The sequence below is a fragment of the Euphorbia lathyris genome, chromosome 5, assembly GCF_963576675.1.
Source record: "Euphorbia lathyris chromosome 5, ddEupLath1.1, whole genome shotgun sequence".
Classification (NCBI taxonomy): domain Eukaryota; kingdom Viridiplantae; phylum Streptophyta; class Magnoliopsida; order Malpighiales; family Euphorbiaceae; genus Euphorbia; species Euphorbia lathyris.
In genome coordinates, this window is record NC_088914.1 from 71,400,515 (window position 1) to 71,419,001 (window position 18,487).

At 35.2% G+C, this 18,487-nt stretch overlaps 3 protein-coding genes across 5 annotated transcripts; 1 reads left to right on the forward strand and 2 right to left on the reverse strand.

The window, feature by feature from the left end:
• The first annotated feature begins 2 nt into the window (after positions 1–2).
• LOC136229422 (uncharacterized) lies at positions 3–8,893 on the forward strand. The gene is made up of 11 exons (XM_066018189.1): positions 3–1,019; positions 1,129–1,554; positions 1,681–2,361; positions 2,676–3,491; positions 3,602–4,309; positions 4,702–5,175; positions 5,266–5,946; positions 6,063–6,875; positions 6,954–7,669; positions 7,786–8,637; positions 8,756–8,893. The coding sequence occupies exons 1-10, from the start codon at positions 795–797 to the stop codon at positions 7,802–7,804; spliced, it is 5,559 nt and encodes a 1,852-aa protein (XP_065874261.1). The 5' UTR covers positions 3–794; the 3' UTR covers positions 7,805–8,637; positions 8,756–8,893.
• Positions 8,894–9,179: 286 nt separating this feature from the next.
• On the reverse strand, positions 9,180–10,655 carry LOC136229424 (uncharacterized). Its single transcript, XM_066018193.1, has 4 exons — positions 10,537–10,655; positions 10,345–10,465; positions 9,565–9,625; positions 9,180–9,485 (listed from the first exon to the last, which is right to left on the reverse strand). Exons 1-4 carry the CDS (start codon positions 10,565–10,567, stop codon positions 9,186–9,188), a joined length of 513 nt encoding a protein of 170 aa, XP_065874265.1. The 5' UTR covers positions 10,568–10,655; the 3' UTR covers positions 9,180–9,185.
• A 203-nt stretch (positions 10,656–10,858) lies between these two features.
• On the reverse strand, positions 10,859–15,601 carry LOC136229423 (uncharacterized). Of its 3 annotated transcripts, none has more exons than XM_066018192.1 (6): positions 15,305–15,600; positions 14,396–14,833; positions 13,254–13,564; positions 13,113–13,169; positions 12,714–12,916; positions 10,859–10,996 (listed from the first exon to the last, which is right to left on the reverse strand). In XM_066018192.1, the coding sequence occupies exons 2-6, from the start codon at positions 14,644–14,646 to the stop codon at positions 10,985–10,987; spliced, it is 834 nt and encodes a 277-aa protein (XP_065874264.1). In that variant the 5' UTR covers positions 14,647–14,833; positions 15,305–15,600; the 3' UTR covers positions 10,859–10,984. The 3 variants fall into 3 exon arrangements, with proteins under 3 accessions (XP_065874264.1, XP_065874263.1, XP_065874262.1); XM_066018191.1 differs by lacking the exon at positions 10,859–10,996 and adding an exon at positions 11,069–11,200 and having other exon boundaries at positions 15,305–15,601; XM_066018190.1 differs by lacking the exon at positions 10,859–10,996 and having other exon boundaries at positions 12,610–12,916; positions 15,305–15,601.
• Positions 15,602–18,487: the final 2,886 nt, after the last annotated feature.

Here is an 18,487-nt window from a genome sequence, read left to right on the forward strand (position 1 = left end):
GATCGTTGTGTTTTGGAAGATACAAGCGCAATGGGAAAACTATATAACTTGCAAGTTCTCAGTTTAATGGGTTCCAATATAGTTCAGCTTCCAACGGAAATAAAGAACTTGACTCGTTTACTAGTTCTGGATTTAACTGAATGTCGACGGCTTGAAGTGATTCCACCGGGTATCTTAATTTGCTTGACTAAGTTAGAAGAGTTCGGCATGTTAGGTAGCTTTGTTCAATGGGAGAGTGAAGGTCATACTGGCAAAAGAAATAATGCTAGTCTTTCTGAATTGAAGACTTTGTCTAACCTAAACAATTTACAAATTCATATTGTTGATGCAAAGATCATGCCTGTTGGTTTGTTCAATGGGAGGTTAGAAAGTTTCAGAATATTAATTGGGGATAATTGGGATTTTTATGGTGATTGTGACATTTCCAAAATACTAAAACTCAAGCTCAATGTTGGATTTGAATTAGAGAGGGTGAAGGTGTTGTTGATAGAAACTGAAGGTCTGTATTTGGATGATCTTAAGGGTGTGGAAAATGTGGTTCCCAAATTAGAAAGGCAAGGCTTTCCCAACTTGAAGCGTCTCCAAATCCAAAACTGTCATGATATGCAATATCTTATAGATAGGACCGGGATGAGTGACATCGTCACTTTCCCAAGTCTCGAGTCCTTATCTTTACTCAATTTGAACAAATTGGAGAACATCTTCTATCGCCCATTTATAAGCAGCTCTTTAACAATTTGAAGAAGTTGAAGATTGGGAACTGCAATGCATTGAAGAATCTGTTTTCATTCGACATGTTTAGATGCCTTGTCCAGCTACGAGAAATTCATGTGAGTGAATGTCAAATCCTGAAAGAGATTGTTCATGTGAGATATGAAGATGAAACAATCAAGCTCACTCAATTACATACGTTGACGCTAGAAAGTCTACCCCAGCTTGAAGGCTTTTGCTCTCCAACTAACAAGGATTCTGCAGAAATTTTATCCGTGGATGAATCTGAATATTTTTTCGGCAAAAAGGTTTGCTCCACTCTATCCCTTGCATCCTTTTTACTCGAATACAATTGTTATGTTATAAAATGTTCTTTAGCTAGTTCATTAATCAATAACAAAATCTAACTCTTGGCAGATTCAATTCCCCAATTTGGTAGAACTGAAATTGTCACTAATAAATGTGGAGAAGATATGGCACAACCACAGCATAGAATTTTATCCCTTTGACAAATTGACAACCTTTATTGTTGAAGGCTGTGGAAATTTTGCATCCGTGTTAACATCTTCGGTGGTTCGGAGTCTTGCTCAGCTAAAGAAATTTGAGATATGTGATTGTAAATCCATGGAAGAAGTGATAAGAACAGTAGGAGAAACAGAAAAGATTATATTCCCCAAATTGAGCTATTTAAAGCTGAAAGGTCTGCCAAAAGTTGTAAAATTTTGCAGTGGCAACTTAATTCAATGTCCCTCCATGGAAGTGTTATTGATTGAAAATTGTGCTCGTCTACAAACATTTGTCTCAATTAGTGATGAAGATACCAGTACACTTTTTGATGAAAAGGTCCTATCTTCCCATATATATATATATGCTTTAATTAGTTTTGTTTTGTGGTACTTTATTAACTTCTTTTTATATAGATTCATATATATTTGGGGGAATTTGATAACAGAATAATGAATGATGCAGGTTGATTTCCCTAACTTGGACCAACTGATTGTTTCCGGAGTGAATGGATTGAAGGTAATATGGGGCAATGAACTGAGTGAAGAATCCTTTCGCAAACTGAAAGCATTGAGGGTACAAGATGCTAAACAAGTGGTGAAAGTTTTCCCACCCAATTTGGGATTGACAAGGTTTCAGAATCTTGAGGATTTATATATACTTGGTTGTGATGCTTTAACGGAGGTGTATGACATCCGAACTCTGATAGATGTAAAGATAGAAAGAGGTGGTGTAACAGTTACTCAGTTGAAGAAACTATGGGTATTTGATACCCCAAATTTGAAGCATGTATGGAACGAAGATCCCAAAGGAATCCTCGAGTTTCAAAATTTAAGCCACGTAGATATTCGAGGATGCCCAAGTCTGCAAAGTGTGTTTCCAGCCTCTGTAGCAAGAGGTCTTCTGAATCTAGAAAAGTTTGAAGTATGTGATTCGGGGATTAAGGAAATCGTCGCAGGGGATGAGGAACAAATACAAGGTGCATCTGTGTTTGAGTTCCCTCGGTTGAAAGAATTAAGCTTTAGAAGATTACCACAACTTGAAACATTCTACCCCGGAACTCATACCTCAGAGTGGCCTGCATTAAAAGCATTATTCATCACCCAATGCAATCAATTTCACCTACCTACACTATTCCATGAAATGGTATGCTATGTAAACTCTATTTTATAAACAGTAAATTTCTTTTGTTTTTTTTAATGCTTAAATGAAGTGTGACTAAAATATATAGAAGAATATTTAGGTCTGATCTTCTGTGTTGGTGTATTTGCTTATTTAATTGCATGTTTACAGACACGTTGCTCATGATTTTCCTTGTCAATTAGGTACTAATTCAGTCATTAGGTGATTATCTGCTTCATTAGACTTAGTGATTTTTAGTGAAGAATAACATTAAATTTTTTTCCTATTCTATCCTAATTATTAATTAACTAGAGGTGTTTTTATGTGATTAATTCCAGATCATCCCTAACTTGGAGGAGTTAGCTTTAAATGATAAGTCAGTCAGAATGATACGTGAAGGCCAACTTCCAGTGGAGTTGTTTCACAAACTCAAAGTTGTTGAGTTCAATTTTTTCGATGAAAAGTCAGCAGTTTTTCCATATGATCTCCTTCACATATTCCACAGTTTGGAGACACTTCAAATGTCAATCAGTGGATTCAAAGAGTTGTTCCCACCTGAAGGAGTTTTTGTTGGTGATGAGAAGCATCCATTGATTCTTACAAGAATGCATTCCTTGGAATTGTACTATCTTCCGAATCTAAAGACCATATGGAATCAAGTCCTTCAAACTCTTAAAAGTCTACTTATTCATAGATGTGATAATTTAATCATTTTAGCACCATCCTCAGCTTCTTTCCGAAGTCTAACTTCCTTGAATATAGAGGACTGCAAAGGATTATTGAGCTTAGTGACATCTTCAACGGCAAAAAGTCTGATTCAGCTCCAAAAATTGAAAGTAAGCAAATGTGATCGAGTGAAAGTTATTATATCAGACGACAGAGATGAAATAATGGATGAGATTAACTTCATCAAATTAGAAACTTTGGAACTTGATGGTCTGCTAAGCCTCACCAGTTTCTGCTCAGGGAATCACAGTTTCAAATTCCCTTCTCTAACAAAGGTAGTTGTGAATCAATGCCCCAAGATGGAGTTCTTCTCCAAGGGAGTCTCAACCACATCAATGCTAACAAGAGTACAACTGACAGAAGAAGAGAACAAAGGAGATTGGCTTGGCAATCTTAACTCGACTATGTGTTTCTTGTACAAAAAAATGGTATGTTGTAGATTGACCAAATTTCTATAATTCTTAAACCTACTTTATTAGTAGATGTTTTGCAGTCAACTTGTGTCATGACTAAATGGAAGTTTTTTCCAATTTTGAAGGTTGGATTCTGTGGGTTGCAGCATTTGAAAGTGTCTGAATTTTCAAACTTGAGAGACAGATGGCACAACGAACTTCCAGTAGAGTTCTTCTGCGATTTAGTATCACTGGTGATCGATGAGTGTGCATTTTCCTCATATGCAATTCCATCTAATTTACTTGAGTACTTGAACAAATTAGAGGAGCTAGGTGTAAGTAATTGTGAAGTACTGGAAGAAGTTTTTGATGTACGAGGATTGAGTGCAGAACATGGCCATGCTGATCTTCTGTCTAGGCTAAATAAGTTTCACTTGATTAGTTTGCCAAGGTTGAGAAACATATGGAATGGACATGCTCAAGGAATATTGAACTTTAAACACCTTAAATCGCTTAAGGTTCATCATTGTAGCAGTCTGAAGAGGATATTCACTCCATCCATGACTCAAGGACTTGTTCAGCTGCAAGAGATGGAAGTGAAGTATTGTAATTCAGTAGAAGAAATCATCACGAGAGGAGCAACAAATGAAGTTATCAAGGATATCATATTTCCTCTACTCCAGTCCATTATCCTGGAGTCTTTGCCAGGCTTAATTAATTTGAATTGTGGAAGCAAAATTCTGAAATGTCCATCTTTGGAAGAGATAGCCATAGTTGACTGTCCGACTACATTTACTTGTACGTTTCTGAGAGACCTACAACCGAATCCAGCTGATGGAATTACTGAGCCGAAGGTCAGTTACTATTATGTGTTTTCTTCTCACCTCATGCTAGAATGAATTTATATGCTTGAATTTGCAATGAATATCATGAAATTCCTTCTTGTAAGAAAAACTCAAACTAGAAAATTTGAAACAAAATAATAATTATTAGTCCTCTTTTGAATACTGAATGTTTATTCAAAATATTATAAAATTGACACTATTGTGGAGAATTTTTTTTTCAAACTTTGAATACTGAATAGATATCCAAGTGTAAGAGAAACTCATGTGTATGAAAATTAGAAACAATACTAGCCACGAGCCTGCACTATTGTCAAAATTCAGTGGGTTTGTATGTTATTCATACCTGTCAGTGCATGTAAAGCGACCACAGCTAAAACTTGTTATTGAAATTCTGATTGCAGGTTGTGTTCTCCAACCTCAAGGATCTGAAACTGTCTTTGGTTAAAATTCAGAAGATATGGTACAATAAGCAGCAGCTGGGAATGTCTGCTTTCACTGAAAATCTAACAAGCCTGAACATTGATGGCTGTGGCAATTTGAAATATCTGTTTTCATCAGCTATGGTGAAAGGTTCCATTCATCTTAAAACACTTGAGATATGCAATTGTAAGTTGATGGAAGAAATCATCCACATGGAAAAATCTGGAAAAATAGGTGAGATAGTGCTCCGGAAACTAGAGAATCTGAAGCTACAAAATCTTCAACAACTTGCACACTTCTGCACTGGAAATCTAATTGAATGTGTTGGGTTGACAAGCCTGTCGATAGAAAACTGCCCTGAACTTAGTGCATTTATCTCCAATTCTGCAATTTCAAACAACTTAAACAGTACTTGTTCACCTGATATCCTCAACTCCACTCTCTTCGACAAAAAGGTAATCCTTAATTGTCTTTCCAGTATAAATAATATTGTTTAATATAGATGCATAGATGTCTAATGAGGCTTGAGGATGTCACTGATGCAGGTTGATTTCCCTAACTTGGAGACACTAATCATTTCCGGAGTGAATGGGTTGAAGGAAATATGGGGCAATGAACTCCGTGAAGATTCCTTTTGCAAACTGAAAGGATTGAGGGTACAAGATGCTAAAGCAGTGGTGAAAGTTTTCCCACCCAATTTGGATTTGAAAAGATTTGAGAATCTTGAGGAATTATGTATACATGGTTGTGATGCTCTGACAGAGGTGTTTGACATCCGAGCTCTAATAGATGTAAAGATAGAAAGAGGTGGTGTAACAGTTACTCAATTGCAAAAAATATGGGTATTTGATAACCCAAATTTGAAGCATGTATGGAACGAAGATCCCAAAGGAATTCTCGACTTTCACAATTTAAGCAACGTGGATATTCGAGGATGTGCAAGTTTGAAAAGTGTGTTTCCAGCCTCCATAGCAAGAGGTCTTGTGCATCTAGAATTGCTTTATGTAGTAGATTCAGCAATCAAGGAAATCGTTGCAGGGGATGAGGAACGAATACAAGGTGCATCTGCGTTTCAGTTTCCTCAGTTGAAAGAATTGATACTTAGAAGATTACCACAACTTGAAAAATTCTACCCAGGAACTCATACCTCAGAGTGGCCCGCATTACAAAAATTATGTGTCACTGAATGCTATCAATTTCAGCACCCGACCCTCTCATTTAAAGAGGTATTAAATGTAAACTCTACCCAGGAAATCATATCTATTGAACATTCGAATTTCATACTAACAATGTGTAATTGTTTGATAAAATCCTAAGCTGTTTTTGTGCGATTGGTTTCCAGATCATCCCGAACATGGAGGAACTAGCACTAAATGGCAAGGAAGTCAGAATGATACATGAAGGCCAGCTTCCAACGGAGTTGTTTCACAAACTCAAAGTTGTCGAGTTCAATTTTTTCAATGAAAAGTCTGCAGTTTTTCCATATGATCTCCTTCACATATTCCAGAATTTGGAAACACTTAAAGTGTCACGCAGTAAATTCAAAGAGTTGTTCCCTCCAGAAGGAGTTTTTGTTGGTGATGAGAAGCACCCATTGATTCTTACAAGAATGCATTCCTTGGAATTGTACCGTCTTCCGAACCTAAAGACCATGTGTAACCAATTCCTTCCAACTCTTGAAACACTATACATTGAGGGATGTGACAGTTTAATCATTTTAACACCGTCCTCTGCAGCTTTCCAAAGTCTAACATCCTTAGATATATACAACTGCATGGGATTAGTGAGCTTAGTGACATTTTCTAGAGCGACAAGTCTGATGCGGCTTGAAAGTTTGAGAATAAGCAATTGCAATCAGGTGAAGGTTATTGTATCAGATGAGGGGGATGAAACAATGAATGAGATTAACTTCATCAAATTAGAAACTTTGGTACTTGATTGTTTGCCAAACCTTACTAGCTTCTGCTTAGCAAATCACAGTTTCAAATTCCCTTCTCTAACAAAGGTAGTTGTGAATCAATGCCCCAAGATGGAATTCTTCTCCAAAGGAGTCTCAGTCACACCAATGCTACCGTCTGTACTGACAGAAGACGAGAATGGAGGAGATTGGCTTGGCAATCTTAACATGACTATTAGTTTCTTATACAGAAAGATGGTATGTGTTAGATTGACCAAATTTCTTTAGTTCTTAAAATGTTATGTTGTAACTAAATGCAGTATTTCAATTTTGAAGGTTGGATTCCGTGGCCTGCAGCATCTGAAACTCTCTGAATTTTCACATTTGAAAGAGAGATGGCACAATGAACTTCCAGTAGAGATCTTCTGGGATTTAAATTCACTGGTGATCGATGAGGTTGCATTTTCATCTTATGCAATACCATCTAATTTACTGAAATACTTGAACAAATTGGACAAACTGGAAGTAAATAACTGTGAATTATTGGAAGAAGTTTTTGATCCACAAGGGTTGAGTGATGAGGCTCAAGGGCAAATAGGGCTCCTGTCCAAGTTAAATAGTTTTCATTTGATCAATTTGCCAAGGCTGAGGCTTGTATGGAATGAGCATCCTCAACGAATATTGAACTTTAAACACCTTAAATCGCTCAAGGTTCATAACTGTTGCAACCTGAGGATGATATTCACTCCATCCATGACTCAAGGACTTGTGCAATTGCAAGAAATGGAAGTGAAAAATTGTGTTTCAGTGGAAGAGATCATTTCAAAAGGAGCAGAAGAAGATGACATGATCAGTTTCCCACAGCTAAACTCACTTGTTCTCGACTCTCTGCCCAAACTAACAGTTTTCCGTCCAGGAAGAGGCATTGTGCAATGTCCATCCTTGGAAAAAATTACTGTAATGGACTGTCCAAAGATTGAAGTTTTTACTTCATCATCTTACGAAGAAGTAGAGCCAATTAAATTTATGGAAATTCCATCATCTTTGGAAAGGTCAGTTTGTCAAAATTCTTTTTTATGTATATTCATCTGAATTACTTAAGGTTTTGTTTTTGCTCTAATTTCGGCAAGTCTTATATTTAATTTTCTACTTTGATCTAATTTCCCAGGTTACATGCCAAAGCTTAAAGGAATTGAGAGTGGATTGGAGCAACAATGTCAAGAAGATATGGGATGGAGAATTAGCAGCAACTCATGCGTTCGTTTGCAGTTTAAAGGTTCTTGAGCTTAAGCACTTTCCCGTGGAGTATTCTATTTTTCCATCCAAATTCCTTGAGAGATCACCCAATCTGGAAGAGCTTCTTGTAAGTGATGCTTCCTTTGAAGAACTATTCTCCCAAGAAGGGATCTTTAATGACGAAGAATCTTCAAAGGAAGTAACACACTTGAGACGATTGACTCTTTCTACGCTTCCCCTGCTGAGACATCTGATCAAGGATCATATTAAGCTAGGTAGTTCATTCATTCAACATCTGGAAGCTCTTGAAATACTGGAATGCACCAAAATCACCATTTTGGTGCCATCATTTGTTTCTTTCCAGAATCTGAAAACTTTGAAAGTTTCGAAATGTCATGGATTGTTAAATTTGATGACTTCCTCGACTGCTAGAAGTATGTCGCAACTCACAAGATTGGAAATAACAGAATGCAACATGGTGGAAGCAATAGTTGCAAGTGAAGGAGATGAAGTTGAAGCAGAGATAGGATTCAGTCAGCTGAAGCATCTTCAACTTCACTGTTTGCCAAAACTCACAAGATTCTGCTCAGGAAATGAAACCTTCAACTTCCCATCTTTGGAAGAAGTAATTGTGCGCGAATGCCCCAAGATGGAGATTTTTGTTCAAGGCGAATTATCCGCTCCAAATTTAGAGAGTGTTCAAACTACAGAAGATGAAAATGAATGGTGTTGGGATGGTAGCCTCAATGCTACTATACAAAAGTTGTTCGAAGAAACGGAAATGGTACATTACTTTCACTTGCAGTAGCAGTTGTAGGTTTTGGAGGCTCTCTAAGTTTGGTTTTGTGATATTAATCTGTTTGTGCATTTCAAAAATTATATCTAATAACAATCCTTTGCAGATTGCGGAAAAGATTGAAGAAGATTGACCTGGTGTATCTTTTCCACATACTCAATGTCGAGGGCATCCGTGCCAATGTACACAAAGATAAACGTTTCTGCAATAAATGAGATTGTTGCAAATGCATGCCTGAAATTAGAAGGCTCGTAGGTGTATTTATCCTTCATTGATTAGTGTGTAAACAATCAAAATGAGATTTAATTTGTAAATTGAAAATGTCATAGCTTGTGTTCTTGATAGAAATTTGTATTTCAACACTTTGATTATTGATAACTACATATATTTTTCCTTTTTTGGGTGCATGGCTTCTAACATGAGTGCCCGTGCCCGTATGATAGTGAGACAGAGACAGGCTTCTGCAAGTTCTGGTGCTCCGAATGCTGGACACATGCGGCTTCCAACGAGGCCGGAACATCCACTGCTCCCCTCTACTAGCTCTGTGATGTCAAACCTCCTAAGAACATCCTTCTAGTGAGTTTGACAGAGACAAGGGCCAATACAGTAGCAGTAGGCACAAAAACCACATCTGGCACGTATTTTATTAGTTTTAACTGAGGTAAGTTCTCTGCGGCTTTCTTGGCCGCCATGGCTGCGGGTGGAGTTACAATTCCGGTCACCAAGGCGGAGTCATCTAACTGGCTGAGGTGTACGTGTTTCTTCATGAATTTTATAAATATTTCTTTTCTTTCTTCAGCCTTGTCTGCAGCATCTTGCCAAGTGCTAAAACATGCCTGTCATTATATTTATGTATTTGCCATTAATGAAAATTTTATGAGATACTCTCTTTGTTTCTTAAAGAGCAATTAATACCTCCAGTTCTTTCCTTGAGGGCGCATCATAATGTTTACCGGGCAATGCTGAATTGAAAGTGCTGAATCAACATAATTAATTAGTTGTTCGTGAGAAATGTTTATGAACAAAATTAATGAGGTTCTTGCAAGCTCGGCTCAATTACAATCTTTGTCTGAACGACTTATTGTATCCCCACTTCTCTTGTATATGTTGCTAACTTCTCCCTTGGATACATTGTTGATCTTTTCTTTTTCTTAAAGAAGTCCATGGTGATTTTTTTTTTTTTTTAATTTACACTCAGCAACTCTACTTAAATCCTAATCTTAAAACCTAAATTTTAAATCTTTAATTATGAATCTAAAGATTTAAATATTTTTATTTATTTATTTTAGAATTATTGTGATCTACATTACGTTAAAAAGAAAAAGTTAACCCGCACTGAAATTAAAAAATATATAATCTATATAAAAATAAAGTTAACCCGCACAAAAAGCACTTTTCCAATTAAAAATAGTATTTGGTAAATGCAAAATTGTTTTCCTTAGAAGTTTCCTAGAAAGTTGTTTTTTTAGAAGAACTTAGTTTCTGGAAAATTTAATTTTCACAACTTATGTTACTAAAAAATTTTGGACAAAAATAACACTAACTTTATGTATATATTTTATTATTTCTTGAATTTTAAAACTTTTAGCATATATTTACTGAACACTTGTGAGTTTATTTTCATACTCAAAACAACATGGTATATCGGAAAGGGTCTATGGAGAAATGAAATATTTAATTAAGAAATAGTCTTACTTGAAGATGTCAAGAATAGCAATATGAAAATCATCAAAGTTGTTAATATCTTTCTCAATAAATTGCTTGTATAGTGTTCCCATGACAAAACCAACCATTTGTGTTGAGGGCATTGGCAACCCTATAAATAAAATAAATAAATTATAACAATAATAATAATTCCAAATGATAATTATAAAAAAGATGAGATACCTTTTCCCATGAAACTCATAGCCATGCCCATATTTGTGTGATCACTTTTGAGAAATTGATGGAAAATGATTGAAATAGGTAGAGGGATGGAATGAGTTTGTAAGAAAGGAATCTTAAATTGATTCCTGCCTTAAAACAAGTTACTAGCTTCAAATCCATTCATTCATTCTAGCTTCTCAAGTATCATTATCTCTTTCCAACAAGGAAAATTCACAAACACTTAATGAAAAGCTTGATTCTTCATGTCTAACTCTTTGCATATAGACAGGTTAAAAATAATGTTTGTAACAGAAGAGACCAATTTAATTTTGTACTCAATTGATCTACAACAAAGTGACATACACATCATGTACAAATTTCTCATAGGAAGTGTTTTGCCTTGGAAATTTACACAGGACGGGCAACTACTGCTTCTTCAAAAACTTTTTTTACCTTGTTCCCTGAATATCTATGATCCAGTCTGCAGACATGGAGGAGGATATGTCAGTTTCACAAGGGTTAATACACATATTTGCCCTTGTGTTTTCTCGAAAAAACAGATTTGCCCTTAAATCAAATAAACCCACAAAACTATCCCTGAATTTTCCATAAACCTGCAATTATACCCTAATCTGACGGAGCTGCTAAATGGCGATGACATCAAACCTTCTTATCTCCAGAAGAACTTCAGAAAAGAACAACCAATCACAAACAGAAAAAAATATGCACATTCAATTTCGATTAAAAACAAGTTATAAGAACAAATTGGTCAAAATTCATTTTCATAAAAGTTCAATCAACCTAATAAAATGGCGTCTAAACCTCCTAATTAATCCAAAAGCAATAGCAATAGAAAACAATAAGAAACCAAATGAATTTTGATTGTCGTCATCCAATTTTTTTGGAGACAAGAAGGTTTGATGTCATCGCCGTTTAGCAGTTCCGTCAGATTAGGGTATAATTGCAGGTTTATAGAAAATTCAAGGATAGTTTTGTGGGTTTATTTGATTTAAGGGTAAATCTGTTTTTCCAAATATGTGTATTAACCCGTTTCACAATGCAAGCAAAACATGCATCCTTAGACACAAGAAAGAAACAAGTAGAATCTTAATTAGGGGAGAGGCTAAATTTAACAGACAATAGTTTAACCATGTGCTGCTGATGCATGTAACAACTTACAAATTTGTCTGCCAAAGGCCAAATATAACAAAGCTTAAATACAAATATGAGATGAGAGGCTAAATTTCAACTTTGCCAATTTCATTTTAATATCTGACTGACAACTTTTGATATTAGCTAAAATGAAATCTTGGTAAATTTACTGAAAGTTAAAGATCAATTGGAGGACAGACACATCTTTCTATATCTATAGTAGTGAGGGTCTAATCGAGAATCAATATTCAAACTTCCCAAACACAGAGTAGTAGTAGATGTAGAAATATGGAATATAGAACTCAGGAAATACAGAAAAAGGATAAATGGATCAAGCTAAGACCCATCTCTACCAAAATGGCAGAGCCTCTGCATAAGCAGCCATTGGGGAATATCAAATTTATCCTTATAGTACAAAATAGCCCAATTTTGTCCCCGTGGTAGAAATTCTAGCTCAATATTTACCTTTTCAAAGTAAATATCAATAATTACCGTCCGAATCCCTTCAAAAGGGTAAAATTGAGCTAGGCTTTCTACCATAGGGTGACATTGAATCATTTTGTACAATGGGGTAAAATTGATCTTCTCCAATAACCTTAGGAGAAAAATTGACCCTGATTCTATATATTTATCAGTTGTCTACATCAATTACCTATTTCCAAAATGTTCTGCTCATCTCCGATTCAGTTATCCTCACCTACGGTTACCCCTCCATAAATGCCACAACCATATCTCGAAAAACTTTGTGTCACATAAGAATAAGGTCTCGGTATGAAATTCAAAATTGTTTGGACAAAGCAACCAAATCAAGAAACGCATGTTGACTAGAGGAATATGTAGCAAGCACTAACTAGAAGATGATATTCACCCCAATTATGAAAACTAGCAATCGTACGAAACACGGAAAGCTATAATTTAACAAATTTTACGATTCCCTAATCTTTGATTTACAAATCTACATGTAGGAAAAGAAAAATGTATTCACAATTCAATAAAACTCTCCTTATCAACAACACAGAGACAAACAACAGATAGAAGTCACTTACATTTTCACCTGAGACCTGAAACTGAAATTTCCCAGGATTCTCATTCACAACCTTTTCAATTCGGGCCTTCAATTTACGGACTTGTGATTGTAACACTTCAACCTTTCGAAGAAAATCTTCACGGATGTTATCATCACCTTTGGACTCAAAAGGTTGCCATTCATCTTCTAACCCAAATTCATCAGTAGCATTAATTGCCTTAGCTACAAAGTACAAACACATAATTAAGAACAGTGCAACATTTTAAGATTTCATGCCGTAATAGTTATTCGTGAACATAATTTTTTTTAATTAAAATAAGCAACGATCATCTATCCATGTGTTCAGGAATGAGTAAAGTAATTCATTCCAGATAAACAAAAGAATGGGAACACACCCACAAAAAATACAACTCTATACCTAGATTACTGCAATCATCATTTAACGAACCAAAATTGACAGCAGTCTTCCGATTTTCTGGACAAAACACAAAAGTAGAAGAAAATTAACAATAGCCATTAGTAAAAAAATAATAAAATATAAAAGTAAAAAAATCAGTACCATAGTAGGAGAACACATTATGTTGCAGCATATATGGCATTATATTTGTCATCTCCTCAATTCTTTTTCGTTTCTTTCTCTGCATCGCTTTCTTCCTCTGGTTAAAACTATCAAATTGTAGTGATTTTCCATCAAACCCTTGCAATAGATATGTATGAAAATCAAACATCTTTCTCTGTGCATGTTCTGCAAGTTCTCTGTCATACTTCAGATATTGAGACCGAATATTTCTCATTTGCAACTCTAACCATTTGCATCGCCACATAAGAGGACGTATAAATCTCCTCCAATGGTCTGTTGGTCTTGTCCTCCTGAAATGATTATATCCAGAAGTGAAAATCCAAGAGACTAATTTTTTCCCCTTCATATGATGAGGAAATATATCTCAGACTGGAGGTTGCAGAAAAAAGTAAGCCAGATAATCAGCAATAGAACTCATTCAGTTATATTGAATATTTTCAAAAGTGGCATAAAAACTGGCTCTGTAAATGAGGAATACTGCATTGCATCACTCCACGAGGCAACCTTGACCCAGATCATCACCATACAAATAATCCCTTAGGCTGCTCTAAAAGCTCAAATGCAAGTCAGAAGGGATGCAGCACAAAGACACAAACCCTCAAAACACTGAAAATAGTTCATCCATGAAGTTTAGCTTTCTAAGTGAAATCAAATATTGTGCGTGAATGTGTATAAGCATGCTTTCAACAGGCAAAAGATTAAGATAGTGTAAAACTGCATTTAAGAGGATGCCAGCCCCAATAACATAGAAGTAATTTGCAAGGTAGAAAATGTACACGTTTTCAAGTAGTTTTCCATTAACAAAAGTAAAAGAAGTCAAACAAGCCATCCTCAAGTTTCAACAATGATAGTCCACACCAATGAAAGAATAATTTATCCCGTTAAAGTTCCCCTAAGTCAAAATCATGAAAAAATATATATCGAAGACAAAAATAGAGTAAAGAGTGCATATATTTTGCCTCTAATATACCACAAATAAACAATTTTATCACATGATTACTCAGTGCTGTTTCACAATGATACATAATGTATATAGGATATAGCAATAAATTTATTGATTTCTCATCATCAGCTTAATGTGAGGTAGCAATTACCAGAATAGATTACTAAAAGATAAGTACCTCATGTGAAATTCACTACCACAATCATCAAATCCCAAATGTGATGCATCATCAAAACCGAGCCCCAACGGCGACTCAACTTCCATTTCACCGAATAATAAAGCATTCTTGTTGTCAGATAATGAGTCACCAAAAGAACTCGTACTCTCAACAGCATCCTCGCATCTAGTTTCAACTTGTCCATTGTAACAAAGTTCTGTGCAGTCAGTTACATTAACCTCCCCCGTGTCCTCATTTCCAGTTGGCACCATAGATAGTCGAGCATTTAAAACTTCACGAAAGTTATTGTCCTCCTAGTTACTTGTTCACAGAAAAAGCTTAAAATCTTGACTGCAGGGTTCATTTTCGTTATCTTTTCTAGAGAAGATTGGGATTGAAACTTCGGATTTTTCTAATTCAGGTCTCCTATTAATTAGCTCCAAGATATTGCACATTCTTCTGCAGTAACAAGCATAATCAAAACAAAAACTTGAGAAATATAACATCAGATGGAATATTAGGCACAAGAGACATTCACACAGAAAATACTTAAATCAGAAACTAAAGACTATGCAACTCCTTTTTCGCTGCCCCTTTGCGATCTCAATATGGAGTTTTGGATGTGCAAGAAGGTGGACTTTTTACAAGGAACAATGCAAAGGAAGATCAACAACCAAAACTAGAGGATTTTCTCGGAAATTAAAACTAATTGCCAATTCAACAATGAACATCCTCTTATGTTTTTTTTTTCTCTCAATAGAGATAAGGAAAGGAGGAGTTGAAAGATGAAGAAGAACACAAGTATCAAGGTTGCGGCAGCAGTAAGATAGTGAGTTGATTAAAAAAGAAGCTATAAAACCTAAAATTCAACAAAGAACACATAAAATTCTAAAACCCTAATACAAATAAAAGAAAAGAACAAGGATTTACGCTTGTTAGGATACGCCGTGAATGGAGAAAGAAAAGTGTAGTGAATTTCCACAAATGCCGGTCGGTCACAATAGCTCTTCGTAACAATTCAGATTGAATAAGATGAAATGTAGAGAGAAGAAATTACAAAAGAAAGATTACATAGAGAAGAAATTAGAGAGGGAGGTGAGGAAGACGAAAGAACTCAATCAGTTAGCTCTAGTTTGAAAATTAACTGATTATAGAGAGAAGAAATTAGAGAGGGAAGTGAGTAAGAAATTAGCACTTAAAATAAAAGTGTGTTTGGTAGGTCATCTGTTGTAAATTAAACTGTAAACCGTCACGGAGTATGTGGTTTGTCCTGACTTTGGAAGTGGTAGACCTACCCTTACCTAAATTTTTACCTACCAAAAAACAATAGGGGTTAAACCATAGTTGTTAGAATTATAGAAATCGTGAGTTAACTCGTATGATTCGATCCGATTCTATGGTACGATTTGAAACCATCAAGAATAGGATACCGAATCGGTGGTGACTCAGCCGAATCAGCCGAGTCCATCAATTCCGTGGATTCATGTCATCATTAAAAAAAAAAAAAAAACTGTTTTCAAATTTCAAAAGCAAAAAAAACATGTGCAGAAGAACTAAAATGTTTTTCTTATAAGCAGTTATGGATTAGCAACAAACTCTTGACTTTCTAAATTCCAAACCTTTATAGTTTTCCTTCCATCGCAGTGTGAAACTGGCTCAATCAAGTAAGATCAGACTTCTCCTTGTCGAGTTTCAAAAACCAACCACAATTTCGGTAATTATTTGTTATTTTCTGTCCTCTCCTCTATACTATTTTATTTTTTATAATATTTTGAATTTGATCTGAATCTTACAATTCGGTTCAGTTCACGAGTCCTGATTCACAAAATGAGATTTCGAGTCACGAATCGAATCTCGATTTAACAACTATGGGTTAAACCACTATTTGGCACTCATCTATCTAAAATTTTGTTATTTGTCCCTGTTCTATTATTTGATAAATTTTAGTTTAGGGGTTTTTTTATTTATTTTTTATTTAATTATTTATTTTCACATAAGAAAATTTGTGTGGCAAATAAAGTTTAAGACATAAAAAGTATCAAGCCCACATGTCAACATATCACCACTTACAAGGGTGATAGCGGTTATGTGAAGTCTCCATCTAAATTAGGTGAATTTTCACCAATTGGGATAGTTTATGAGCCAAATAACAAAATTTTGAATAGTTCATACGCTAAATAACAAATTAACCCTTAAAGTATAAAGTATTTATTTTGATATTTCTCAAAAAAAAAAAATCGACTATTATTAAGAAATGAAAACATGATCAATACAAAAAGCATCATCACTAAAAAAAAATTAGCATTGGAACGGGAATGACGAGTCATTGAATGAGCCACTTCGTTCGCTAATCTAGGGACAAAAGCCACATAATAATCTTGGCAGATAAGTAACAAAACTCAAATTTCTTCTATAACAACCCCGAACTCAGTAATATCATAGACCTTTGTTAATATGCGATTTACCACCCTTTTGGCATCCGTTTCAAACTACACATTCTAAAAGTGGGCATTAGTCAGGTTTCATGTGCGTGTATCTTCAAGCAAACGATAACTGGATTTAGACGAGTACAAACCATCTCTAGAAAATGTTAAATGAGCTTATAATCTCTAGCTGCCACAGACACCACCATGCTAGAAATAATGCCGACTTTTCGAGTTGAGAACCATTCAACCAATCTATTCTGATTCCAAATGTAAATTCCTAGTATAAAAGATCAGAAACTATTATATTTTTGTTTTCATTAGTGCAAACAGAGGTGATGTGACAGCCTTCTTCATTTATTAACCACATATTATATTACTTAAACCTAATCTTCTCTCTCAATCCTTCAGTGAATACCCTTTTGGATAACTTTAATCGAACTCTATACGTTATTCCAAACAAAACTAGGGTTATTGTTCAATTTAAATGAAAGGAAAGACCCACTAGCATAGTATTTAGCTTTGAATAATCTGCTAACCAACATATTAGGAGAATCAATAAGTTTCCAAGCCTGTTTTCTCAGCACCACCCAAATTAAAGCCTTGTAAATTTCGAAACTCCAAACCACCATGATCTTTACTCATACTCAACTTATCCCAGCTACACCAGTAAATTCATCGAGCTCCATTCTTTTTTATACCCCGCCACAAAGAATTCATCACATAATGATTTTGGAAGCAGAAAAGTACTCATGCAGAAAGTGTAACGGAAACAACCATCAAAACTAGTTTTTCTTCGTAAACCTTCAATATGCTTTTTATCCATTAAAGTTTCCAATAACTCACCTAGTGATCGAACTTTCTGAAGGTTGCCGAGGCCGCCCCGACTGTTCCAACTTAAGCAATTCATAATGTTCGAGATGAGAAAGATTTGATATACCAACACCTGCTGCTATATGTATAGTGAAACTTAGCCAGATCAAGCTGAGAAAGATTTGATAAAATATTGAATAGAAAGAGTTGTCAAACCTCATGTCCTTGATTACCTATACAACAACAAAACCAAGTAAGCTAACGCTATTTATTGTTGAAACATATCTGTCCATAATAAATCTCCCTAAAAAACGTAAACCAGTTACGCACAAAATGGAAACATAAGACGTAACCGACAGTCAAACAACGGAAAACATGTTATGTTTACCTACAAAAATGAATCAGAAGACGTAACCGGCAGTCAAACAACTGGAAGCAGAAGACGTAATCGACAATCAAACATCTTAAAGAAGAAGACATAACTGATAGTGAAACAACTGAAAGCAGAAGACGTAAAAGACAGTTAAATAACTGAAAGCAGAAGGCGTAACCGACAGTCAAATAACTGCAAGCTAAAGACATAAACGACAGTCAAACAACTGAAAGCAGACCGTTATCCAAAAACATAAAAAGTTATGTTACCAAAAAAAAAACATTTCACCAACACCCAGAAGCCAAACCAAATCAGAAGATGTAATCGGAAGTCATACAATAGAAAGCAGAAAACACTCTCACGATAAATACACGATGGTAAGTAATTATAAGGTCCTTATGTTTTTACTTAACACGATAGTAAGTACATCATATTATTATAAGGTCCTTCAATATTATCTTAATCAATTCTTTAATCTTTCTATTTGTTTTTGTAAATGAAAGT

Bases quoted from the DNA above. Each gene is read 5' to 3' on its own strand.
- LOC136229422 (XM_066018189.1), top strand. From the start codon at position 795: ATGTTTAGATGCCTTGTCCAGCTACGAGAAATTCATGTGAGTGAATGT. The intron at 2,362-2,675 runs GTATGCTATGTA...GATTAATTCCAG, and splicing joins CTACACTATTCCATGAAATG to ATCATCCCTAACTTGGAGGA. The intron at 4,310-4,701 runs GTCAGTTACTAT...TTCTGATTGCAG, and splicing joins ATGGAATTACTGAGCCGAAG to GTTGTGTTCTCCAACCTCAA.
- LOC136229424 (XM_066018193.1), bottom strand. From the start codon at position 10,567: ATGGGCATGGCTATGAGTTTCATGGGAAAAG. The intron at 9,626-10,344 runs GTAAGACTATTT...ATGTTGATTCAG, and splicing joins GCTATTCTTGACATCTTCAA to CACTTTCAATTCAGCATTGC. The intron at 9,486-9,564 runs GTATTAATTGCT...ATATAATGACAG, and splicing joins CCTCAAGGAAAGAACTGGAG to GCATGTTTTAGCACTTGGCA.
- LOC136229423 (XM_066018190.1), bottom strand. From the start codon at position 14,646: ATGGTGCCAACTGGAAATGAGGACACGGGGGAGGTTAATGTAACTGAC. The intron at 13,565-14,395 runs GTACTTATCTTT...TAATCATTTCAG, and splicing joins GGTAGTGAATTTCACATGAG to GAGGACAAGACCAACAGACC. The intron at 13,170-13,253 runs GTACTGATTTTT...TGTTTTGTCCAG, and splicing joins TAATGTGTTCTCCTACTATG to AAAATCGGAAGACTGCTGTC.